This window comes from Prinia subflava, chromosome 23 (genome assembly GCF_021018805.1).
Source record: "Prinia subflava isolate CZ2003 ecotype Zambia chromosome 23, Cam_Psub_1.2, whole genome shotgun sequence".
NCBI classification, from domain to species: Eukaryota; Metazoa; Chordata; class Aves; order Passeriformes; family Cisticolidae; genus Prinia; species Prinia subflava.
Genome location: NC_086269.1, coordinates 3,257,271 through 3,283,624, shown reverse-complemented (window position 1 = coordinate 3,283,624; position 26,354 = coordinate 3,257,271). Strand labels below are relative to the sequence as shown.

The 26,354-nt window shown below is 52.7% G+C and overlaps 1 protein-coding gene across 1 annotated transcript; it reads left to right on the top strand.

Moving 5' to 3' along the window:
- Positions 1-6,035: 6,035 nt before the first annotated feature.
- Positions 6,036-26,291, top strand: APOBEC2 (apolipoprotein B mRNA editing enzyme catalytic subunit 2). Its single transcript, XM_063418654.1, has 6 exons — positions 6,036-6,189; positions 7,378-7,586; positions 8,461-8,599; positions 19,765-19,922; positions 23,714-24,261; positions 24,919-26,291. Exons 2-5 carry the CDS (start codon positions 7,414-7,416, stop codon positions 24,252-24,254), a joined length of 1,011 nt encoding a protein of 336 aa, XP_063274724.1. The 5' UTR covers positions 6,036-6,189; positions 7,378-7,413; the 3' UTR covers positions 24,255-24,261; positions 24,919-26,291.
- The last annotated feature ends 63 nt before the right edge of the window (positions 26,292-26,354 follow it).

The window sequence follows — 26,354 nt, the reverse complement described above, 5'->3', positions numbered from 1 at the left end:
TCCATCCCCTTTTCCATCCCCCCTTTTCCATCTCCCCCTTTTCCATCCCCCCTTTTCCATCCCCTCTTTTCCATCCCCCCCTTTTCCATCCTCCTTTTTCCATCCTCCTTTTTCCATCCCCCCTTTTCTAGCTCCCCCTTTTCCATCCCCCTTTTCCATCCATCCTTTTCCATCCCCTTTTCCATCTCCCCCTTTTCCATCTCCCCCCTTTTCCATCTCCCCCCTTTTCCATCCCCCCCTTTTCCATCCCCTTTTCCATCCTCCCTTTTCCATCCCCCTTCCAGCCCTTTCCAACCCCTGTGTGCCCCAGCCCAGCCCGTCCCTTCAGCCTTTCCGAACACACCAAAACGGAACTTTCAGCCCCAAAAATGATCCGCTTAAAGATTCCCTCTAGCGGGGAGAAGGTGGAAATCCGGCTCCCTGCTCGTTCCGCATCCAGCCTGAAGGGCTGGGGGCTCCAGATGGAAAAAACCCCAGCTGGACAGCTGGAAAATCCTGGATCCCTTCATATGAGCCAGGATTTTTTATGTCTGCATCACCAAAAAATAAAATTAAAAAAAAAAAAAAAAAAAAAAGAAAAGAAAAAATAAAAATAAAAGTAGGGTGGTGCTTTGGGTTTAGTTGTTGGGTTTTGGGGTTTTTTTTCAGTACAGCACCAGGAAATGTTTCTGCCGCAGTGTCGGGGCTGGCAGGTCGCAGGGATGGCCACGAGGGTCCTGCCTGTCCCCTGTCACGTCCTTGGTGGCAGCCAGGCGCGTCCCCACGCCGGTACCAGCCCTTTATTGCAGCTGTAAATCAGGGAAGCTCCGCCGCCTTCCAGGAGCTCTGCAGATTTATGCCGGGAGCTGACCCGGCATCTCTATTTTCAAATCTAGGGCGGATTGAAATATGCTGCTTTTCAATAATATATTCAGGTTAACAGGGCCTTTCTATTTGAGCGATTAATCTTGCGCGGAGCCGGCACCTCCGGGGACAGCGTGCGGGGGTTGCTAAGGAGAGGAAAACAAACAGCGTTGTGTAACCCAGCCCTGCTGCGGGGATGCAGCACAGCCCGGGCTCCCGAATCCCGGGATGGACACGGCTCCACTGCAGAGCAGCCTCAGCCCAGCCCGGGTCACTGTGAAATGATCCGGAGCAGAAATATCGAGGTGTGAATCTGTGGGAAGAGGGGAAAGGCAGGGCTGTGCTGGAGGGAGAATTTCCAGAGCATTCCCAAGGCTGTTCCATCCTCCAGCACGTGTCCAGGGCAGGAGGGGGACTGAGGGCACAACGCACATCCCTGGGGGTGGCCATGGATGGATTCGTGTCACAGATAAATCCAGGCTGGCTCCGGCACTGATGGTGTCACCCAAACCTGGTCCTGCTCTTTCCCGAGCTGAGGGATGGACACGGTTCCACTGCAGAGCAGCCCTGGCCCAGCCTGGGTCACTGACAAACCATCCAGAGCAGAAATATCGAGGTGTAAATCTGTCAGAAGAGGGGAAAGGCAGGGCTGTGCTGGAGGGAGAATTTCCAGAGCATTCCCAGGGCTGTTCCCTGCTCCAGCAGGGCAGGAGGGAGCCAAGGGCACAATGCACATCCCTGGGGGTGGCTGTGGATGGATTCATGTCACAAATAAATCCAGGATGCCTGCAGGACCGATGGTGCCACCCAAACCTGATTCTGCTCTTTCCCGAGCTGAGGGATGGACACGGTTCCACTGCAGAGCAGCCTCAGCCCAGCCCGGGTTACTCACAAATGATCCAACACAGAAATATCGAGGTGTGAATCTGTCAGAAGAGGGGAAAGGCAGGGCTGTGCTGGAGGGAGAATTTCCAGAGCATTCCCAGGGTTGTTCCATCCTCCAGCACGTGCCCAGGGCAGGAGGGGGACTGAGGGCACAACACACATTCCTGGGGGTGGCTGTGGATGGATTCATGTCACAAATAAATCCAGGCTGGCTCCAGCACTGACGGTACCCCCAGAGACTTCCCAAAGCTGATCCTGCTCTTTCCTGAGCCGTGGGAAGGACATGGGAGGGGAACAGGCAGGATCCACTGCAGAGCAGCCTCAGCCCAGCCCGGGTTACTCACAAATGATCCAACACAGAAATACCAAGGTATAAATCCATCAGAAGAGGGGAAAGGCAGGGCTGTGCTGGAGAAAACCTTTCCAGAGCATTCCCAGGGCTGTTCCCTGCTCCAGCACGTGCCCAGGGCAGGAAGAACTCCAAGGGCACAACACACATTCCTGGGGGTGGCTGTGGATGGATTCGTGCCACAGATAAATCCAGGCTGGCTCCAGCACTGGTGGTGCCCCCAAAGACCTCCCAAACCTGATCCTGCTCTTTCTGCCTCCCTGTCGCTGTCTCCTGCCAAATTCCAGCTTCATCACCACCCAACAAACACTGGGACAGAGAGAGGCTCTTCCCAGCCAGGTCCCACAGCACCAGGAGGGAATGGGAACCTGCTGGGAGCTACCTGGGGCAAACCTCACCCCATTTTTTCTCACCTCAGGTCTCCCCTGTGAATGAATCAGGAAGGAATTGTTCCCTGTGAGGGTGGGGAGGGCCTGGCACAGGGTGCCCAGAGCAGCTGTGGCTGCCCCTGGATCCCTGGAAGTGCCCCAGGCCAGGCTGGATGGGGCTTGGAATAACCTGGGACAGTGGGAGGTGTCCCTGCCCATGGCAGGGGGTGATCCTTAAGGTGCCTTCCCACCCAAACCATTCCATGACTCCCTGATCCCCTTTTTTACCCTAAAGCTCAGTTCAGACACAGCTTTTAGGCCTGGAACCGCCCTTGTGATTTTCCCCCTCTTCCCATTTCCTATTCCCCCATCTCAGCAGCATTCCCAGCACCACAGATTCACAAATCCTTTGAGGGTTTCACCCTCAGCTTCTCATTCTTCCAGCACATTCAATTCCCAAAACCAGCCTGGGCACACTCCTGTAACCATGGGGGCAGAAAACCCTCCAGCTATAAATCAGATTTTGTGCTTTTTGCAGGAGCTGCCGGGGGCTGGGGGAGGCAGCAGGGGCTGAGCTCTGCAGCCCAGCAGGGCCTGGCTCCGATGGAAACCATCCCGGCTCTTTTAGGAGCTGCATCATTCCAGGACACAAATTTCCAGTCACAAATAGCAACAGGCTCTGGGAGAAGATGCAGGTGGCTGGAGCGTGATTAATGAGAGCTGCCTCTGTCACTGGGAGTGGGAATTCCACCGGAGCAACCCACGGCAGGGCAGGATCAAGGCTGGCTGAAAATCTGCTTTTCTGCAGGGTTTCTCCCCCTCTTTTTTTTCTCATCCAACAAAAAAAATCATTTCCTTGGGAGCCCAGTAAAAAAGGAGATTTTCCTGATTCCTGTTGCAGCAGCAAAATCCCAACGTGTGAGGAGCCAGCGCCGCTGCTGCCTCTGTGAAATCCAGGTAATGATCCAGAACTGCTGGGAATTAGTGTTTCATTTTGGCGGCCCTGGCAGACAGCTCCCTAATGGAAATTGATCTCTGGCTTTCCCCTCTGCCGTTTCACACAGAACAGCTTCGGTTCACCCGCCAGGGGATTCGGGCCAAAGGGCTGCACGGGTGGCCCCGGGAAGCACCTGGGTAATTAGCGGGGTGTTAATGAGCACCCGGGGGCATGGGGAGGGGGGGATGGGCCAGGAGTGAGGCAGGGACATCCTGTAATGGTGACAGTGACACCCCATGAGTGTGACAGTGACATGCCATGAGTGTGACAGTGACATGCCATGAGTGTGACAGTGACACCCCATGAGTGTGACAGTGACACCCCATGAGTGTGACAGGGACACTCCATGAGTGTGACAGTGACACCCCATGAGTGTGACAGGGACACTCCATGAGTGTGACAGGGACACCTCATGAGTGTGTCAGGGACACCCCATGAGTGTGACAGTGACATGCCATGAGTGTGGCAGGGACACTCATGAGTGTGACAGGGACACCCCATGAGTGTGACAGTGACATGCCATGAGTGTGGCAGGGACACTCATGAGTGTGACAGGGACACCCCATGAGTGTGGCAGGGACACTCATGAGTGTGACAGGGACACCCCATGAGTGTGACAGTGACATGCCATGAGTGTGGCAGGGACACTCATGAGTGTGACAGGGACACCCCATGAGTGTGGCAGGGACACCCCATGAGTGTGGCAGGGACACTCATGAGTGTGACAGTGACACCCCATGAGTGTGGCAGGGACACTCATGAGTGTGACAGTGACACCCCATGAGTGTGGCAGGGACACTCATGAGTGTGACAGGGACACCCCATGAGTGTGGCAGGGACACCCCATGAGTGTGGCAAGGACACCCTGCGGATGTGGCAGAGAGATCCCATGAGTGTGTCAGGAACACCCTGCACATGCAGCTGGGACACCTTTGAGTGTGACAGGGACATCCTGTGAGGGACACCCTGTAATTGTGACAGGGACACCCATGAGTGTGGCAGGGACACCCCGTTGAGTGTGACAGTGACACACTGTACATGCAGTAGGGACACCTCTGAGTGTGACAGGGACACCCTGTGAGTGTGACAGGGACACTCCATGAGTGTGACAGGGACACTCCATGAGTGTGACAGGGACACTCCATGAGTGTGAGTGACGTCCCATGAATATGACAAGGATATCCCATGAGTGTGACAAGGACACCTCGTGAGTGTGGCAGGGACACCCTGTACCTGCAGCAGGGACACTCCATGAACACGACAGTGACATCCCATGAGTGTGACAAGGACCTCCCCTAAAGGTGCCAGTGACACCCCTGAAGGTGCCAGTGACACCCCCAAAGGTGACAGTGACACCCCATGAGTGTACCAGGGACCCCTGTGAAGGGGACAGTGACACCCCTGAAGGTGACAGTGACACCCCATGAGTGTGGCAAGAAGGGTCACCCCCTGAAGGTGACAGTGATGCCCCTGAAGGTGCCAGTGACACCCTATGAGTGTGCCAGGGACCCCACTGAAGGTGACAGTGACACCCCATGAGAGTGGCTGGGAGGGACACCTCCTGAAGGTGACAGTGACAACCCTGAAGGTGACAGTGACACCCCGTGAGTGTGCCAGGGACACCCCTGAATGTGACAGTGACACCCCTGAAGGTGACAGTGACACCCCGTGAGTGTACCAGGGACCCCTGTGAAGGGGACAGTGACACCCCTGAAGGTGACAGTGACACCCCATGAGTGTGGCAAGAAGGGTCACCCCCTGAAGGTGACAGTGATGCCCCTGAAGGTGCCAGTGACACCCTATGAGTGTGCCAGGGACCCCACTGAAGGTGACAGTGACACCCCGTGAGTGTGGCAGGGAGGGACACCCCCTGAAGGTGACAGTGATGCCCCTGAAGGTGCCAGTGACACCCCCAAAGATGCCAGGGACACCCCTGAATGTGACAGTGACACCCCTGAAGGTGACAGTGACACCCCGTGAGTGTGGCAGGGTCACCCGGTGCAGCAGCTCCCGCCCCGTGCCCACGCCAGGGCCGTGCTCTGGGATGTGCCCAGGGCTGGATCCGGGTCCATCCCGGGGGTGACAGCCCCGAAGCCACCGCGCCCTTCCAGGCCCCAGCACCCCAAATTGTCCCAGGGATCCATCAGCCCAAATCCCCGGTGATTGTCCCCAGGCTCCACCATCCCAAATTCCTGGTGATTGTCCCAGGGCTCCACCATCCCAAATTCCCAGCGATTGTCCCCAGGGTTCCAGCACCCCAAATTCCTGAGGACTGTCCCAGAGCTCCACTATCCTGAATTCCCAGGGTTCCATCACCCCAAATTCTCAACAATTGTCCCCGGACTCCAGTGCTTCGAATTCCCAGTGATTTTCCCCGGGCTCCACCACCCCGAATTCCCGATTGTTGTCCCCGTGCTCCACCACCCTGAATTCCCGATTGTCACCCCGGGCTCCACCATTCCGAATTCCCGACTGTCACCCCAGGCTCCACCATCCCAAATTCCCGATTGTTGTCCCCAGGCTCCACCATCCCGAATTCCCAATTGTCACCCCGGGCTCCGCCACCCCAAACTCCGGCGCTTGTCCCCAGCGGGAGCTCCCGGTTGAGTCTGGCCCAGCCCCCCCGCACCGCCCAGTTTGGGGCTGTTTGGGTAAAACCGGGTGCCAAGGGCGGCACTCGGGGAGCGCCGGTGGCCCTGGATGTCCCAGCCCTTCCCTCGGCCAGGCGGAGCGGGGCGCTGACACAGGTAAGGCTCAGGCAGCTCGGGGGGAGGCAAAAAAGGGGTTTTAACCTCCTCCACTTCTGCAGCCGCCCAGGAATTGGGGGAAATCCGCTTTTCCCACATTCCGTTCCCGCGGTGTCTGTGGGAAGCAGAACTCGGCGGGGCTGGGTCGCGTTTAAAGCAGAATTGGATTTTTCTCGGTTTTCCTGGTTTTTTGAGAGTGCCATAAATTGTCCGGTGAAGGAATTGTTGGTTGAGGTGGTGTTTGTTCCCTGCTGAGGTGGGAATTGGCTCCCAAACACGTCGTGGTGTGGTAACAAGAATAACAATTAGCTGGGCGTGCAGCAGAGCGTTAATTGGGAACTGAAATCCCAAGCAGAGCGTGTCCAGGTCAGTCCCGTCCTCTATTCCCGCTTTCCCTGGGCAGCGCTCGGGGCTCCGGGACAATTCCCTGCTCCGTGCCCGCTGCTCCTCCTGCATTCCTGAATCCCGAACCCTCCCGGGGCGGGCTGTGCTGACAGCTCAGCACCGCGCTCCTGCCTGGCATTCCCCGGGAATGCTAATTGAGGTTTAATTCCTGCACGGATCCGGAGGGAAGGGGAATTTGGGGAGGAGGGAAGAGTGGCAGGCTCGGAGCTCTGCAGGGGAAGCTGCAGGACAGACACTGAATTCTGGATTCGTTACCCTGCATTGTGTGGGGACATTTTTATTATTTAAGCAACTTTCCCTTGGTTTTATACAAAAGGGAGTCCATGAACAAATTCAGAATCTCCCCCTGTGCCTCAGCTCCCCTCTTGCTGTGGGTTCCTGGAGCACTTCGAGCCACTGGAAGGATTTTTCTGTCATAGACCTCTTTTAAAATAGAAATTAAAGTAGAAACCCGCGGTGAAAAATCATCGGAAAGTCTGAACGGAGTTTGGGTTTTCATCCTCAGGGCAGCTCCAGGAGGCAGCTCAGAGCCTCAGCCCCAGGAGCGGGGAGGGGGACAGCCCTCAAATCCCCCCACCATGCAGGAATATCACAGGGAACTGGGAAAATCGGGGGGAAAACATCCCAGGCAGGAATAATCCCCATTTCAGAGAGGGCTGAACACAGGAAACCCTTTCCATCCACCTTGCGGGCTGCAGTGCCACACGGACTGAAGCAGAGCACAGAACCAGGGAAAGAAACGTCCTTTAAAAGTGACGCTGTGGTTTTGGTTTTTTACCTCAGAGCAGGAAAAAAGCGATTTCAAGCCCCTGAGGGAGGATGTGGGCTTACACCGTGGGCTTCACCGTCCTGCCCCACGTCGGAGGGTTCCTGGGCTGGTTCCTCAACAGGAAGGAGATCCCAGAGTGGTACGAGAAGCTGAAAAAGCCCTCGTGGAGCCCGTCCCGCAGGATGTTCCCCGTGGCCTGGACCATGCTGTACACGAGCATGGGGTGAGTGCTGCCCGTCCTGCTGCCCCTGCCGGGCTCTGCCCCTGCCGGGCTCTGCCCCTGCCGGGCTCTGCCCCTGCCGGGCTCTGCCCCGGGGTTTGGGGTGCCCTCAACAGCCAGGGGTGAGCCTGGCACGGCGCTGGCAGGGACACAGCCAGCCCTGGCACCGGGCTGGGGGCAGGAGCCGCTCAGGGTGGGACAGGGGAGGTTTGGGAGGGACAGGGAATTGTGGAGTGGAATCGTGGAATGCCCTGAGCTGGAAGGGGATGATCCAGTGCAGATCCTGGCCTGGCACAGACACTCCAAAATCCACTCTGTGCACCCCTGGCAGCGCTGTCCAAACTCTCCTGGAGCTCTGACAGCCTCAGGGCCGTGCCCATTCCCTGTGCCCATTCCCTGGGCAGCATTCCCTGTGCCCATTCCCTGTGCCCATTCCCTGTGCCCATTCCTATTCCCCCGCACCCTCTGGGAGAACTTTCCCTGATCTCCAACCTGAACCTCCCCAGAGCTGTTCCCTTGGCCCTGCCCTGCCCCAGAGAGCAGCTCAGTGCCTGGGCTGCACCAAGGAAAGAATTGTTCTTTTTTCCAAGAGCAGAGACACGAGAGTGTGTCAAACTTGTGAGCCTGCCCCCACTGCCCCGAAGGTCATAATTAACGACATAATTGGCAAAAAGCCCCACGCAGGATCCGCCAGGTGCAGTGCGAGTGCCTCATCCTGGAGCATTTCTGTGCTGTTATTAATGAGAAAAGGGTAAAATAATGGGAATTCCAAAAGGATCCTGCTCGCTGTGGTAAAAACGGTGCTGCAGGTGGGGAAAACCCTCCTGGGGGAGAGATTCCATCCCTGCCACGGCTCTAACGCGGGTCCTTCCTCCAGCTACGCCTCCTACCTGGTGTGGAACGACCTGGGCGGCTGCGGCAGCAAGGCCATGGTGCCCCTGGGGCTCTACGGGGCTCAGCTGGCGCTCAGCTGGGCATGGCCCCCCCTGTTCTTCAGTGCCCGCAACCTCAACATGGTAATGGGGCTTCCCTGCCGCCTTTGGGGTTCTCTGGGGCGGTGCAGAGGGGGATGTGAGGCCGTGCAGGGAGGTTTGGGGCTTTGGACAATGGTATCGGCCTGTCCCAGCCTCGCCCCGCTGCGATAGCCGGGGTGGGGGCTGCGGGCTGGGCAGTGCCAGGGCTGCACCCCGCAGTTAAGGGTCCTGGCTGGGAGATAAAGGCCTTTGTGGGGTCACACCCTGCGTGACAACGGCGCTGTCACATCCCTGGAGGGGGAGCGGCTGCCGGGGGCTTATCGGGCACAGCCAGGGCGGGGCTGGGGAGGTGCCACACCCGGGCTGGGACACCTGGCTGTGCCGCAGGTGACAGAGGCACGGACGGGGATTTGCGGGTTTCCAGCTGAATTTTGTCACTCTGGGAGTGAAAGGTGATGATGGAGAGTTTGTTCAGAGGCCAAGGCCAGGTTGTGTGTCAGCAGAGGGGACACTCACCACGAGCAGGGCGTGAATTTTTGAGATTCCATAATGAGCAGAGAAGGGCGCATTAATTAGTGACATTAATTAGTGACATGAGTACAGCTTGGGGTGTGACACACTCAGATGTCACCCATGGGGCTCAGGGACAAGGTCCCGGGGGTTGGGGTCGCTCCAGTGCGGATCTGCCCCGGCTCCCCACCCGCAATGGGATTTTTTGGGTGTTGGAGTTTGTTCGGTGGCCATGGTTGGTGTCAGCACAGGGGACACTCACCACGAGCAGGGCGTGAATTTTTGAGATTCCATAATGAGCAGAGATAGGCACATTAATTAGTGTTGGCCCGGGGTGTGACACATTCAGATATCGCCGATGGAGCCCAGGGACAACATCCTGGGGGTTGGGGTCCCTCTGGTGCGGACACCCCCATCCCTCCCCCGGCTCCCCACCCGCAATGGGATTTTTTGGCTGTTGGGAAATTTTGGTGGCCACAGGCAGGGGCAGGTTGGTGTCAGCACAGGGGACACGAGCAGGGCATGAATCTGCGGGGCTCGAGCGGAGGAGAGCACATTAATTAGTGACATTAATTAGCAACATGAATACAGCTCAGGGTGTGACACACTCAGACATTGCCCATGAAGCTCAGGGACAATATCCTGGGGATTGGGGTCGCTCCAGTGTGGATCTGCCCCGGCTCCCCACCCGCAATGGGATTTTTTGGGTGTTGGGGTTTGTTCAGTGGCCACGGCCAGGGGCAGGTTGGTGTCAGCACAGGGGACACTCGCCACAAGCAGGGCGTGAATTTTCGGGATTCCACAATGAGCAGAGAAGGGCACATTAATTATTAATCATTAATTAGTGTCGGCCCGGGGTGTGACACACTCAGATGTCGCCCATGAGGCTCAGGGACAAGGTCCCGGGGTTTGGGGTCCCTCTGGTGCGGACACCCCCATCCCTCCCCCGGCTCCCCACCTGCAATGGGATTTTTGGCTGTTGGGAAATTTTGGTGGCCACGGGCAGGGGCAGGTTGGTGTCAGCAGAGGGGACACTCGCCACAAGCAGGGTGTGAATCTGCGAGGCTTGATAACGAGCAGAGGAGAGCACATTAATTAGTGACATTAATTAGTGACATTAATAACTCACATGAATACAGCTCAGGGTGTGACACACTCAGATATCGCCCATGGGGCTCAGGGACAACATCGGGGTCCCTCTGGTGCGGACACCCCCATCCCTCCCCTGGCTCCCCACTCACACTGGGATTTTTTGGCTGTTGGGAAATTTCAGTGGCCACAGCCAGAGGCAGGTTGGTGTCAGCAGAGGGGACACGAGCAGGGCATGAATTTTTGGGATTCCATAATGAGCAGAGAAGGGCGCATTAATTAGTGACATTAATTAGTGACATGAATACAGCTTGGGGTGTGACACACTCAGATGTCGCGCATGGGGCTCAGGGACAACATCCTTTGGTTTGGGGTCCCTCCGGTGGGGACACCCCCATCCCCGCCGGTCCCCACCCACACCGGGACACTTTGGCCGCTCGGGGCGGGCGGTGCCGTTCCCGGGGCGGGCGGTGCCGTTCCCGGGGCGGGCGGTGCCGTTCCCGGGGCTCAGGGCTGTGTCTGTGTCGCAGGCTCTGATCGATGTCCTGTGCCTGGACGCGCTGGCCGTGGGCACGCTGTGCTCGTGGGCGCGCATCAACCGCGTGGCCGCGCTGCTGCTGCTGCCCTACCTGGGCTGGCTGGCCATGGCCACCTGCCTCACCATCCGCGTCTGGAGGGACAACCCCGAGCACAAGCGCGACTGAACCCGCCTTCTGTCCAGCTGAACCGCCCCGAGGTGGAGAGAAGGTGGAATAATTTTGGGGGTTCGTTTTGGGATGTGCGTTTTCTTCTTCATCCTCCTCCTCCGTTGTGAGAGGTTTGCGCCGTTCTCTACTTTAAACAGATTTTTCTCCAGAAGGTTTGGGGGTTCCCAAAGCTGTTCCTTAATGCCACCAGGTCAGATTGCAAAAGGATCTGGAATAATTCAGGCTGGGAACCGCGGGCACCCCCGGCCGCTGTCCCCATCCCCCCCAGAGCAGAGCGGGGTCACACACGTGGCAAATCCACCTCCTCTGCTGGGCCAAACCAAAACGGCCTTCACCTCTGCATACCCATTCTTTAAGAATTTACTTGATTTTTTTTTAAATAAATGGATTTATTTCAGAAATTACTTGGTTTTTTAAAAAAATAAATTAATTGGGTTTTTTTTTTAAATAATTACTTGATTTTAAAAAAGAAATTACTTGTTATTTTTAAAGAAATTGATTTTTTAAAAAGAAATTACTTGATTTTTTAAAAGAAATTACTTGATTTTTTAAAAGAAATTACTTGATTTTTTAAAAGAAATTACTTGATTTTTTAAAAGAAATTACTTGATTTTTTTTAAAAAAAATTGATTTTTAAAAAAGAAATTACTTGAATTTTTTAAAGAAATTACTTGATTTTTTTAAAAGAACTTGATTCTTTTTTTAATTACTTGATTTTTAAAAGAAATTACTTGATTTTTAAAAGAAATTACTTGCTTTTTTTAAAAGAAATTGATTTTTTTTTAATTACTGGATTTTTAAAAAGAAATTACTGGATTTTTTAAAAATTACTGGATTTTTTTTAAATTACTGGATTTTTTTTAAGAAATTACTTGATTTTTAAAAAGAATTTACTCTATTTTTTTGCTCTTTGTGCTGTTGCTTTGTGTTCCTGGATTGTGCTTTAGCTCTTTACCTGCCAGCAGGGATGAGATTTGGCTCTGCCTCCCGTCCGGGGAGGATCCCACCCCTTCCCCTCCCTGCTCCGGGATAAAGCAGCAAAGCAAACGCTTTTCCCAAGAGGAAATTCCCCTCTCCCACCTCGGTGTGCCATTCCTCAGCAGAGCTGAAAAACAGCAGTGCCTTTGAAGAAAACTCTTAATTTTGTGCTTTTTTCCAAGTGTGGAGACACGAGAGGATGTCAAACTTGTGAGCCTGCCCCCACTGCCTCGCAGGTCGTAATTAATGATATAATTAGCAAAAAGCCCCACGCAGGATCTGTCAGGTGCAGTGCGAGTGCCTCATCCTGGAGCATTTCCCTGCCATTATTAATGAGGAAAGGATAAATTAACAGGAATTCCAAAGGGATGGGATGGGGACAGACACAAGGGGTGCAGGGACTCATCCTGGTCTGTCCCTTTTCCTAGAAACCTGAGCTCTGCTGTCTCCAGACAGAATTTATATGATTTTTAATTGCTAAAAGCACTAAAGAGAAAGGGCCACGTGGATCTTCTTCCTGGCACTGGCTGTAATTGGGGCTGTAATTAATTTGGGTTTTAATTGGGGCTGTAATTGGGGGTGGGAGGGCTCAGCTGGGGCTGTACCATAAATTGTATTTGCTTTGAATAAAACAAGCCATTGTGGGTTTTTTTGGAGAATAAATAAATAAATCTGAGTTATTCTCGCTGTGCTGGTTGGAGTGAGGTTCCCAAGAGCTCAAGGGAAGGGATTTGGGAAGGCTCCACGGGTGGAGCAGGTTGGGAGTGCACGGAACCCCCAGAATGTCCCCAAGGTCCCTCCTTGGGGACAGCACGGACACCTCCCCTTGGGGACATCCCTGGGATGGGTATTGGGGTCCCCAACACCTCCGAGGGTGCAGCCCTGCAGAGAAATGGCTCAATAAGAGCCAGACGGCTTCTCGTTGTAAAATAAAAGGTTTTAATAACGACAAAAATAATAAATATTATAGAACAAAGAAATACAAGCCGGACACAGTGCAGAGAACACTCTCACACTGGCTGAGGGTCCTAAAAAGCCTCGAGCACCTCTGGGCTGTCCCTCGAGTCCCTGATGGTTCAGGTGGGCTGTTTGTCACCCTGCCCCATGGAACTGGCACCAGGCTTTGAGAGGCACCTCCAAAGCCAAATTGGTGCCTCTGTGCTGGCACTGGGCCACTCACAATGAGCAGGCTGTAAAAAATTCTACTTTAACTTCTTTACATGTTCCAAAGCCCGCTGAAACTCCTTCCCTTGTCCAGAAACACCCGCTGGGTGTGGAAATGCCCTGCGGCAGAGGCTGTGCTGCTCCCAGCCCAGCTCCCAGGGGAGCAGCACCATTCCTGGCACTGGGATCCTCCTGAGTCACTCCCAGCTGGATTTTGGGAGGTGCTGAAGGTCCCTGCACCAGCCTGGGCACAGCTGGGGGCTCAGCACCGCTGCTGGAAGAGCCTGGAGGGATGCAGGACTCCCATGGAGCTCTTAATAAAACTCCTGTTTTATTGCACGGATGGAATTACAGCAATCTTGAGTCGTGGGTGAGAAGAGCCAACCTAAACCTGCCAGACACAGCTGAAAGCCTGAGCTTGAGAGACCCCTCAGTTGTGGTTACAATACATTTTATCTTTTTCTGTGCTGAATATGCTGATTTACAGCATCCAACCAGTAAAAGACACAAATCCTATAGAATTCACACACAGCCTATTAGAAGTCCTGCATTCCCATACTGGGTTACATTTGAAACCCTAAAAGCTGCTCTCTAGACTTTCCTTTCCTTTCCTTTCCTTTCCTTTCCTTTCCTTTCCTTTCCTTTCCTTTCCTTTCCTTTCCTTTCCTTTCCTTTCCTTTCCTTTCCTTTCCTTTCCTTTCCTTTCCTTTCCTTTCCTTTCCTTTCCTTTCCTTTCCTTTCCTTTCCTTTCCTTTCCTTTCTCCTTTCCTTTCTCCTTTCCTGCCACATTGGCAGGGTCTCTCTGACCCTTGGACCCCTCGACATCCCTTTATTTTCCAAGGATATTGTTCAATCCACAGGGATCTTCCCACTCAACCATCATTTTTTCCAGTTGTTCAGTATCTACCTGGCATCTTATACATCAAAACCAGCTCTCATTTCTATTTCATTTAGAGGTTTCATATTCTCAGAGTCTTTTGCCAAGCAATCACATCTGTAAGAGTTTCCTGTTTCACCTTCCCCAGCACACTGAGCAACGGGAGCTGAGAGCAGCTGGAATTTGTAATTCCTCATTAAATTTGGTGATTCAGTGATAAATTTGGTGATAAATTTGGACATTTTGATCTGTTATTTTTTTCCCCCTGGCTCGGGAATTCTTTCCCCAGGGCTGTCCCAGGGAAAAGCTGCAGGAAAAGGCCGAGGAGCAGCCGAGGCTGGGAGCAGGAGCAGCCCCACAAAGCCCTGCCAGCAGCACTGGCGACATCAAAAGCTGCTGGAATGAAAAGGAAATTAAAAAAAGAAATCCAATAACACTTCAGGGCTTTCTTTTCTGTGATACCACTGCGCTCATTTACAGCTCCTGTGTCTCGCAGGAAGTCCCTCATGCCAAAGGACAGGAAAATGTAAATTATTTCTCCCTCAAATGAAGGTGGGGTCTGGCTGATTTGGGGGAGTTCAGGCTGATTTAGGCTCTGCCCGTCCTGTTCTGAGGGATCAGGGATGAGCAGGGCCATGCAGAGGGGCCAGGAGGGATTAAAGGAGCCTTTATATCCTTTTGGAAAGAAGAGAGAATTATTTAAATCACATTTAAATTGGTGGCTCTAGATCTGGCTCATACCTGCAACTCTTTAATAACATTTCCAATTAAATAGATGAATGCATATTTGATCAGCTTTCATAAATTGGGTCTATTTCCTCTTCCCACATTTTTTCTGCAGGCAAAGGAAAATCAGAAATTAAGATTAATAGATTTTTTTCCATGTTTGCCCTCCCCATTTCCCCAGCTGCCTTGCTCTTGTTTTCCTTCCAGTCTCTCCTCCTCCCAAGCCAACCTGGAAGTGCAGAAGGAGCTTTTCTTTGCCTCCTGCCTTTTCTCACAGGCAGCAAAAATAGCAAATATTCCTCCCTGTCCTATCCAGAGCAGCTTGAAATCAACTGGGAAAATTAAATTCAGTGAGACACCCTCCTGTATTAATATTTAAAGCATCGTTTGGTGCGTTTGCTGTTTAAACAGATACACTGAACCCCTTTGCATAAAAATAACTTTAATGACATTTCAAAGTCATCTGGAGGGTTTCTTGCCCAGGCTGTGCAGCACAGCCCCAAACCAGTTTGGTTTTACAGAATCCTGGAGTGGTTTGGGATAGAGGGGAATTTCAGGATCACCCATCCCACCCCTGCCAAGGTGTCCCAGGTGGGTCCAGGCTCGTGTTTGCCCAGCCCAGCCCAGGGTTGCCTTTGGGACGGGCACAGTGTCCCAGGCCAGGGATGAGCCCCGTGGCTCTGAGGGCTCCCAAGGGCACTCGGAGCCCAGAGCAGCTCCCTGGGGATGCCCCTCACTCCCAGCTCCAGCCGCTCTCGACAGGAGATGGAGGAAATTCCCAATAAACTGAGGGTGCCCAAGGGCCCAGCAGTTGTTCCTTGGCTGCTGCAGCCACAGGATTTGTGCACAACCTTCTTCCTTTCCTTTCCTTTCCTTTCCTTTCCTTTCCTTTCCTTTCCTTTCCTTTCCTTTCCTTTCCTTTCCTTTCCTTTCCTTTCCCTTTTTTTGTCTCCCTTCCCCCTTTCTCCTCCCCTTCCCCTTTTCCTTCTCTCCCTTTGTCCCTCTCCCTCCCCCTTTTTCCTCTCCCTTCCCCCTTTTCCTCTCCCTTCCCCCTTTTCCCTTCCCCTTTTCCCTCTCCCTCTTTTCCCTCTCCCTTCCCCTTTTCCCTCTCCCTCTTTTCCCTCTCCCTTCCCCTTTTCCCTCTCCCTTCCCCTTTTCCCTCTCCCTCTTTTCCCTCTCCCTTCCCCTTTTCCCTCTCCCTCTTTTCCCTCTCCCTTCCCCTTTTCCCTCTCCCTTCCCCTTTTCCCTCTCCCTCTTTTCCCTCTCCCTTCCCCTTTTCCCTCTCCCCCATTTCCCTCTCCCTTCCCCTTTTCCCTCTCCCCCATTTCCCTCTCCCTTCCCCTTTTCCCTCTCCCTTCCCCTTCTCCCTCCTCTCCCCTGACTCTCAGCTCTCCCCGCACTCTGCCTGCAGCAGGGCAGAGCTTTCCCCGCTTCGCTGCTGCCTGCAGCACTTAAAGCACCCACCGCGGTGCCAGCCCGGGTTTGTCACCTCCCTGCAGGTGACAAATCCACCCTGCCAGCCCTGCCCCAGCTCCGGGTGCTGCAGGACAGGGATTCCCGTGCTGGGATTCCCGTGCTGGGATTCCGTGCTGGGAGCAGCGGGGCTGGAGCTCTGCTCCTCTCCTTCCCCCAGAGCAGGGCGCTGCAGCAGGAGCTGTCATTAACTCCCACTTAATGGGAATTAATTGGGGAGCGCCTGCCAGGGCTCCTCGTGTGCCAGGCTGGGATTTGAGCGCCTGGGAGGGTCTGGCTGGGGGGATGAGGAGGGTACAGGTGAGAACATCCCTCACCTGGGGCTCAGCACGTCCCACCTGGGGCTGGAGCAGCTTTCAGCGGGGTTTGGGCACTGCCCAGCTCCACCCGTGGCACGGGAGGGTTTCCAGCCCTCCTGGAAACCTTTCTGGTCCTGAGGGAGGAGGAGAGGGACAGGTGAGGACCCCAAAGGAAGGAAGGGAGGAAGGAAGGGAAGCTGTCAGTGTTTATTTATTTGTCCCGTGGTTACAGCTGGAAAAAGCAGGAGGGGCTGGTTGCCAGACAATGTCTCCAGGGAGACGTTTGTTAGTGCCACCAGCTGTCCCCTCGGCATCAGAGCCGTGACTCACCCGGCCGGGCTCTGATTTCACTCTCACATCTCTCCCGAAACGTTCCTGCGGGCCCACAATGCCATAAAAGCTCTTTTTTCCTGGCGGCGGGCAGGTGTGGGTGAGGGGGAAGGGAACGGCCAGGTTAACCCCAGGAATTCCTGCTGCTGGGAGAGGGACGGCACAGGGGGCACAGGGACACAGCAGAGATCCCTGCTTGGGGATAAAAGTCATCAGAGGCACCTCTAAAGTCACTGAAAAAGCTGCCCTGGACTTGGATGGATGCAGAATCCTCAAAATCCTAAAGTCCAGCAAAGCCTGGAAACTTCTCCCTGTGCAGGCTGTCCCTTAGCCCTGTCCTGTGTGTCCCCTGTGATCCCCCGGAGCTGGGGAAGGTTCTGGAGGGTCCTGAGGGAGCTGGGGAAGGGTCTGGAGGGTCCCAGGGGAGCTGGGGAAGGGTTTGGAGGGTCCTGAGGGAGCTGGGGAAGGATCTGGAGGGTCCTGAGGGAGCTGGGAAGGGTCTGGAGGGTCCTGAGGGAGCTGGGAAGGGTTTGGAGGATCCTGAGGGAGCTGGGAAGGGGCTCAGCCTGGAGAAAAGGAGATTCAGGGGGAATTTCTGGCTCTGCACAACTCCCTGACAGGAGGGAGCAGCCGGGGGGGATTTGGGATCTGATCCCAGGGCACAGGGACAGGAGGAGAGGGAACGGCCTCAGGCTGTGCCAGGGCAGGCTCAGGGTGGCAGCAGCAGGAATTTCCTCATGGAAAGGACGCTCAGGCCTTGGAAGTGCCCGGGGAGGTTTGGAGTGCCTGTCCCTGGAGGTGGCACCGAGTGCTCAGGGCGGGCACCGGGCACAGCTGGGACTCGATGATCCCAGAGGGATTTTCCAGCCTCACTGATCCTGGGATTTTATGGACAAATTCAGAGCCAGCTGGACAAAAGATAAAATCAGCAGGGACAGGGACAGGTGGAGGGAACCTCAATCCAAACTCTGGCTGGCGGGTGCACAATTTGGGGTCCCCTGAGCCCCTGGGGACACGTTTGGGGTCACAAAGAGCCACCAGAGCCAGCAGAGCCCTCGCCCAGCCCCAGCTCCGACGCAGCAGCTCCGTGGTGCCCTTTTATATTTTTGGCTGCAGTGGGGGGAGGACCATGGCAGGTCCAGGCGCTGCCCTAGAAGGAGCTGGGGAGCAGCTGGGAAGGGCTGGAGAGAGGGGGAGCCTCGGTGCCACATTCCCCAGATTAGATTAGAGCTCAGCCCTCGCAGGGGCCAGGCTAAAGCTGCAGCAAAATTGGGACCCCGGCCATGAAGAGCTTCCAAAAATAAACCAGAATGGGTCAGAGGGACTGGAGAGGGGCTGAGATGCTGCTTGAAAATATGAGGATTAGGAGGAAATGAGCTGTCAGTCATTGGGAGAGGATTCCCACCCCAAAAACAGCCCCTGAAATGTCAGAGGTGACAGCAATTGGACAGGGGAGGTGGAATTTGAGCGTTGTCACCACGCAGGCGGCAAAACAGCAGCCCTGCCCTGCAGGAAAGTATTTTAGGCTTAAAAATAAATAAAATCCTGCACCGTGGAAGATATATGTTCCATGGATAGGATGTCTTGGAATTTGTCAAATCCCTGGTTGGGCTGTCACCACTGCCAGCTCTGTCACCTAAACAACACCACCTAAACAACAACTCACCCAAGGGGTGCTGTGTCCCCAAAATCTGCATCCACGCGGGCACTGGGGAAAAGCTCCAAGGGTTATCCAGCACAGCAAGGCAGGGTGGTGGCAAGGGGGCTGGGAAGAGCAGGCAGAATTAATTATCTGTCATAATTTGTTATTAATTTTCTCTGATAATAAATGCCCAGTAGTGTGGATTTATTTCGCTTTGTGATGGTGCAGTCTCATCTCACAGCTCTAAAGATTTGGGTTTAACAGGATCACAAAGGCTGAGCTGGCTCCAAAGCAGATATTCCCACTGATTTGATTTTTATGGAATATCTTTTCTCCTCCTCAGACTAACAGCAGGTTTTTTCCATTAATGCTGACAGAATACAGCACCAAACACAGCTGAATATTCCATATTTCCTCCAAGTTTGCTGGCGGTGGGTTCTGAGGTAAGAGCAGAGCCCACAGTGCTGGAGGTTTGATTTCCAGTGTGCTTTGATTCCAAAATCCTGCACGGCCACACTTTCCCCACTTCCTTTGCCCCGTGGCATGGCCAGGATTGGGAAAACCTCACTCAGGTTTTTATTAAACTCAGCTCAGGCAGGATTGATACAAACTGTAAATGACTGAAATTGAGTGACACGCTGGGATAGTTTCATACAACTCTGAAAGGAACAGGAAAGAGAAGGAAAAGCCCCTCCAACCCAGATGGATCAGAACTTATGGAACACTCAGGAAACGGAGAGGAAAATGCAGAAAAATGGGAGAAGCAGCACTGCTGCCCACTGGGAATTCCTGCTGGAGTTTCAAATATTTGGGAGAAGGTTCTGGCTTGGATTCACAGCTCCAAGGAGGAGATCTCCCCCTCAGAGTCCTGCACGAGCAGGGTGGGGCGAACCTCAGGTCTGCTGGGATGCTCCAGGTGGTCCAAGAAGCCAAACCCACCAAACCCGGGGATTTTCCAGCAAAACAGCCACGACCTCTTCCCCCCTTGCCTGAGCCAGGCCAGGCTGAGCTGCTCCTTCAAGGTCAGCCACGGAATCCCCTGGCAGAGGGGGCTGTGAGGGCACGGAGGTGCCCCGTGCCCCGTGCCAGGGGATAAAGACGCTCCCAGGATTTTCCATCAGGGAAAATTATGGGCTCATCCCGCCCACTGTGAAGTTGTCACTGGGTTTGAAATTAAAAGGGGGGCAAGAGGGACCGCTGAGAGGAGCTGGAGAGAGCAGGGGAAGGAGGTGACACCCGAGAGCCCTGGGTCACCCAACCCCTTCCAGCCCCTGCCGCCTCTTTGTTCCAAATTTAGTTCCTGACAACTGCGCCTGGGGCAGGAACTCCCAGCTCTGTTTTCCCTCCTCCCTCGGCTCCCCCTCCTCCCTCGGCTCCCAGGGCTCTCAGAATTCGCTATTTCTCTCTCCCAGTGGCCACGGCTCGGTCCCAGGGTCCTGGCAGAGATGGCAGAGAAGCAGGAGGAGCCCAGCAACGCCCAGAACGGGGAACCCGACAACGCCGAGGAGGGCGAGGGGAAGAAGAAGAAGGTGAAGAGGGAGGACCTGCCACCCTTTGAGATTGTGACAGGGTAAGAGACGGGCATTAAAAATGGGATTGGGGGAGTTCACAGAGCTCTGTCTCAGCTCTTAGCTCGGGCAACACAAGCAGCATCTTCTGCCAGTGCATTTCTGAAGAGCCTGAAATGCTTTGGATTTATCTGTGGGGTTTTGTTTTAAGTTTTGCTGACTTTTAGGGGGTGGAGTCCCAGCAGGCAGGCACAGGAGTGCACTCGTTCTGTAGGAACAGCTCTGCTCCTGCAGCCCTGGCTCCCTCCCAGCCCCGCTGATGGGATGGGGATGGAGGTGTTGGCTTTGATGAGAGCTCGGTATCGATCTCTTGCTGTGATCAATGGCTCTTGTCTGAGAGTTTCTCCACCTGTGGATGAGGAAAAACACCCCTGCTATGGCTGATTGGCTTGATGGGCCTGAGGGACAGATTTTTCAAGACACCTCTAAAGGTTCACATTTTCAAGAGCTCCGCAGCCACAGCTGGAACCTGACTTTCATAAGGGAACCAAAAAGCCCAGCTTGCAGAAAGGCTCCAAAACAAGAGGCAGTTTTGAAGGCAGCAGGGCAGCAGGGAGCCTGGCCTTTGGAAAAGTGGGATATCTCAGGGATCTGGTGGAAGCTGAACTCAGCCATAATTGACAGAAAAGCCCTCGGTGTCTGCCCCCTGCAAATGCTCCCTGTAGGAGCAGCAGGATGAGTCCTTCCCCCCTCACATTTCCCTTATTGGTCACCAAAGGAGTGGCCCAGCAAATAAAATAAACCCAGGATTTCTCCCAGCTGCTTAAAAGTAAAGCTCAGGCCTCCAAAATGTCCCCTGGAATCCTTCTGCCCGTGCCATGCAGGTGAATTTTGGCTGCTTGTTCTGACCAGGATGAGTGAGGCAGGGCAGCACCCCTGTCACAAAATTGGGTTCCATTCCTGCCCAGGGGAGGAAAAATCTCCATTTTCTTCTCAAAATGTGACTGCTGTGGAAAAAAAATCCCTTCTTGGGGTGGTCTCTGTCACATATAATCATAGGAATAAATGATTGGCAGTGGCTTTTAAGGAAAGAACATCCCTCTGCTAGGAACAGAGCTAAGGCACCTAAAATTGTGGCTATAAACCACTGAACACTTAACACATGTCCTAAAATGAATATTAATGAGCAAATTGGGTATTCCAGCCTTGGAGCACTGAGCCTGCAGTTAGAAATGCTGAGGGACTGAGCAGGATTTCCAAATTTCCCTGCTAAACCCAAGGCCCTGTGCTAACCAGGGCTGGAAAATTTCCTCAGCCTCATCCTGCAGTTAAATCCTTTATTGGAACACCACGAGTATTCCAGGATTGGACAGGATTTTCCACCCTGCAAAGGGGAGAGTGAGGAAGTGAAGCAGGAATCCTAAAGGAGCCCCAAAGAGGTGCAGAAACCCCAGGGATTTTTAAAATTTCATTTTAAGGAGGACAGCAGGAGATGGGGCCAGGCCTTGCCCTGGGATCACCGCCTGGGTTTTCCCAACGATTTACAAATTCCCAGCCAATCAAGGCGGTCATGGGAGTGACGAGGAAACACAACTGCAGCCAGGGAAGAAGCACTTAAACCCAATTATGTGGCATTTCAGCTTTAGCCCTGGGATTAGGGGCATCTCAGGACTCCCAGCCAAGTTCTCACTCTGCTGTTTACTGCTCCACGAGGAGTCTGGCTTCCAGGAATCACTGCAAAGCCAATTACTCTCTTTAAGAATATTATTCCATTTTTTTTTGGCTGAACACAGCCTGTAATCCCAATCTGGGAGTGTTTCCTGTCACATTTATTTCCACTTTCCCCAGGTATCAATGAGGCTCCTCGTAGGAATAATTCCTTGTTACTCCTTTAGATAATCCACATTTTTATTCCCTCATTGGATGTTTTCCTTCTCTCCTGTGTGGCAGTGTCAGGGTCTCGCTGGGTATCTGCTCTTTCCTCCAGTTCACCTGATTTCAGCAACTTCAATCACAAACTGAAGATTCTGCCTCAAAATTTCAACTTTTTTTGGTCTCAATATGATCTATCACTTTGCTGCCCAGGGAAAACCGATAAATTAGGTTGGAGGATTTAGAAATCCCAAAAAAAATGGCATTTAATGATGCTTTTGAGGGAAGGTTTCAGTTTTGACCTTTCCTATCCTCAGGTGAGCTGTGCCACCCCAGCCTGGTGTCAGAGCAGGGTTTATATTGAGAATATTGGGGGATTCAGTGCCTGTAGACAGTTTTAAAATGATTTCCATAAACATTTTCCCTCTCCACAACGCCCTGACAGGAGCCAGGTGGGGATCAGCCTCTTCTCCCAGACAACAGGATGAGGGGAAAACACCCTCAAATTTTACCAGGGGAGGACATGAGGGGACATTTCTTGACAGAAAGGGCTGCCAGGCATGGGAATGTGCTCTGAGCGTTGTTTCTATTCCTTATTGGAACCTTATTAATTGAACTAATGCAGATTCCAAACGGCTGGGAGCAGAATGGAGGTGAACATCCCAGCTAAGCTCGGGCACACGCCGAGATAAGCAATAAAATCCAATAAAACCCATCTGGGAGGGCTCCCAGTCAATCCCTCCTGGAGCAGGTTGCTGCTGCTTCAGCTGTTCCATGGAAAGCTGTGACCCCTCTGCTGTGGGAGAGTTAAATCAGGGATGAAATTCCCTGTGCCTCTGATGTATTTAAAAAGCTGATGTTATTGTGAAACCACTCGTTGCAGGCAGCGCTCAGGAATGGGTGTCTCATGTCTGCCCTTCAAAAAAGTCGTTAATGAAAGAATCCTGAGCCAAAGAAGCACTCGTTATCCACGACACCAAGCAGGAAAATGCTGCTCTTGGAAGTTCGTGCATTTTTCCCACTCTTTTCCATCCCTTCCCCTTCCCATCTCCAGAGCCATCCCATGAGATGTTCCACCACGAGGTGGTCTTGGAGCCACAGAAGGGAAGATGTGGACAATAAATTAAAAGAGTCGGTGAAGTGAAGTTTATCAGTAGGGATTCCAGCAGGAAATCCACATTTTCACAGCAAAGCCGGATTTGAACCTGGATATTTTATAACCTAAACCTTGGAACAGAGAGAAATCAGGGGAGATGCAGTGATTTGTCCATGGTCCCACACAGGGGTGACCCAAGAGTGTGACCTATTGCTTTTTTATTTTCTTTTCTGTTAGAATTGGGATTAAATGCTCAAGAGACAGTGTTCATGTTCAGACTTAAATGTTAATTAATTCTTATCTACAGCACGGTCTCACAAGTTGTGAGTTCTAACTAACAAAGCAGAAAATGGTTGTCTCTGTCTCTCCATAAGGTTTTTAAAGTATGAATTTCCAATTACGAAATGACACCTAAATTATTTTTACTTTTAACCCAATAACCAACCACCCTTGGTCTGCAATGTGGATTTTTCTATCCAATTACAAAACACCACCCAGAGCCAAGGGGAAGAAGGTGAAAAAGAAGGACTGGCCAAAGCCCTAAATCCTCCATTAATATGTATATAAAATAAATATATAATATTAATTTATATATATATTAATATAAAGTAATCCTAAATTACTTATATATATATTACTATATTCTAAAGCCTTAAACTGTAAGTTTTCCACCTTGTGGTATCACACATTTCTATTCAAACTACACCCCCACAATCCCAGTTCTATAATTCAATTTTGGAGCCTGTTCCATGGCCTCAGGTCAATGCAGAGTTTTCTTGGGGGTCAGTGCCTGCCAGCACAGAAAGCCTGAAATTCTCAGTGCCCAAGATTCCAACACCTAAATCTGCCTCTGATCCTCCTCTCCGCTCTCCCCTCCCCTGGCAGGGAACGCCTCCCAGCCATCTTCTTCAAATTCCAGTTCAGGAACGTGGAGTACAGCTCTGGCAGGAACAAAACCTTCCTGTGCTACGTGGTGGAGACGCAGGGCAAGGAGGCGGCGACCACGCGGGGCTACCTGGAGGACGAGCACGCGGCGGCCCACGCGGAGATGGCCTTCTTCAACACCATCCTGCCCGCGTGCCAGGCGGGCTCCCGCCACGATGTCACCTGGTACGTGTCCTCCAGCCCGTGTGTCACCTGCGCCCGGGGGATCTGCGAGGCCCTGCGCAAGAACAAGGGGCTGCGCCTCACCATCATGGTGGGACGGCTCTTCATGTGGGACGACCCCGAGATGCAGGCGGCCCTCAGGAGCATGAAGGAGGCCGGCTGCAAGCTGAGGATTATGAAGCCTCAAGACTTTGAGTATGTCTGGAAGAACTTTGTGGAGCAGGAGGAAGGGGAGGAGGCCAAGTCCTTCGTGCCCTGGGAGGATATTCAGGAGAATTTCCAGTACTACGAGGAGAAGCTGGCGGAGATCTTGCACTGAGGCTTGGGTGAGTGAGGGGGGTCACTCATTAACTCTCTTTAATTTGGGTTCCAGCTTCTCTTACTGTCAGCTGAATGTTGCTAACAATCCCCTCAGGTGAGTGAGGGGGGTCACTCATTAACTGTCCTCTCTTTAATTTGGGTTCCATTTCTCTTATTGTCAGCTGAATGTTGCTAACGATCCCCTCAAGTGAGTGAGGGGGGTCACTCATTAACTCTCCTCTCTTTAATTTGGGTTCCAGCTTCTCTAACTGTCAGCTGAATGTTGCTAACAATCCCCTCAAGTGAGTGAGGGGACTCACTCATTAACTCTCCTCTCTTTAATTTGGGTTCCCGTTTCTCTTACTGTCAGCTGAATGCTGCTAACAATCCCAGGCAGTGCCTTGCCCCTTCCCGGGGTTCCCCCACACCACATTCCCATGGGATTTAGTGCTTTTCTGTCTTCTCCTCCAGGAATAAAGAATTAAAGGTTCCAGGGTCAGCAGAAGACCTCCCTGTTCCCCACAGGGATGATATTCAGGACAAGAGGGAGAGGGTTGGAGATTGAAGGGGATTTTACTCACACCCCCAAGTCTAACCCTAGCAAACACCACTAAAGGAGATCCCAGCTGTTGCAGAATTCCCTTTCCTGTGAGTCTCTAGGACGTCTCTTTTTCCCTCCCCAGGATGAGAAAGGATCCATGAAGAGGTGACAGACCTGGACACCCGGGGCAGTCCTGCTTCCCAACGCTTTGATTCCAGCAGGATGGAGAACCAGCCTGTGGGAGACAAGGCCCTGTGGGACCCTCAGCACACACACACGACACAGGGCTCGGGTGTTTGGGATTTTTTGGGTGTTTTTGTGTTCCTCCCCCTCCCTGCCCCAACCAAACCCTCGCTGTGGTGAAAGGGATGGCAGTGATCCCCAGGCAGGCTGTGGGATCACATTCTGGGAATGTTTCATGGGAAGAGACCTTAGAACAAAGCTGCTGGTTAGATAAATGCATCAGAAAGGGGAAAAGAAAGGGAATTAAAGTGGAAAAGAAGTTTTCTCCCTCTATTCTCCTCAATAGTCAGAGCTGTGATTTCATGCAGGGCCAACAGCTCTCTTCCAAATCATGATGGAGCCCAAGAACTCGCTATCAAACAATGATGTTGGGATATAAACCTGGGAAAAGCAAAGTGAAATAAAATGGGAAGCCATTGCAAAAGCCAAAGCACTGTTTATTCCTTCTTCTCTGCTTGCAAGAAGTCCTGAATTGAACCTGACAAGTCTGAGTTCGAGGACATCCCAGGACAGCCACACAGGGAATATTTTGTAGCTGGGAAGGGAGAACTAAATGCCTAAAAAATTTCCAGAGTGCGCACAAGTGTTGGAGAGCGGGATCATTTTCCATGTAAAACAAAGCTCACGGGGATGCCGTGAGAAAGGAACCAGAACAAAAACCCAGACACAGATAAGGGGAAGGACTGAACCCATGAGCAGCCTCAATGCCTGTTCTGGATCAGTTCATTGCTCCAAATTCCTCCTTGTCCAAGGTTGTTTTTCCCAGCTACAGCAATTCCCCACCAAACAGGTTTACAAATATGGGTAAGGAACAGGAAGAGTAAGGATAGGGAGATCATAAACAGGATTTTCAGCAGCAAGAACCCCCATAGAACTGAGTAACCTCGTCCCTTCCCAAGGAAATCCAATTGGGAACCCTGTCATGCTACAAAATTCCCAACTCTTGTGTCCCATTTTTATATTTCTTCAACACACCTGGCACTTTTCTGGGCATTCAGAAGGAGAGAAGTCAAAAAGATTTGTTACTGTGGGAGGGTGGGAAATGAAACACAAAGGAAATGCAGTCCACAGTTCTGGAACAAACTCTTCCAATCAGTTTTCCATGGATGTAGGAACCAGGGCTGGTACTGATTTGCTTTTGTTTTGGGTGACAAACACCAACCTTTGTGTAACATCTGGACTACAAATGCAACAAAGAAAGAGATGTGAAAATCCCACCTTAAACTCCATCCTGTGAGTTTTTAGAGCAGATCAGCCTGTCTGGATCCTCACCAAACAGAGCTCTGCACACCATAAATGACAGAGCTGCTGTATAAAGCCCACCCACCAGGTGTA

Excerpts from the sequence above, each read along its gene's own strand:
- APOBEC2 (XM_063418654.1), top strand. The coding sequence starts at position 7,414 with ATGTGGGCTTACACCGTGGGCTTCACCGTCCTGCCCCACGTCGGAGGG. Across the intron at positions 8,600-19,764 it reads GTGCCCGCAACCTCAACATG|TGGCCACGGCTCGGTCCCAG; the intron begins GTAATGGGGCTT and ends TCTCTCTCCCAG. Across the intron at positions 19,923-23,713 it reads CCCTTTGAGATTGTGACAGG|GGAACGCCTCCCAGCCATCT; the intron begins GTAAGAGACGGG and ends CTCCCCTGGCAG.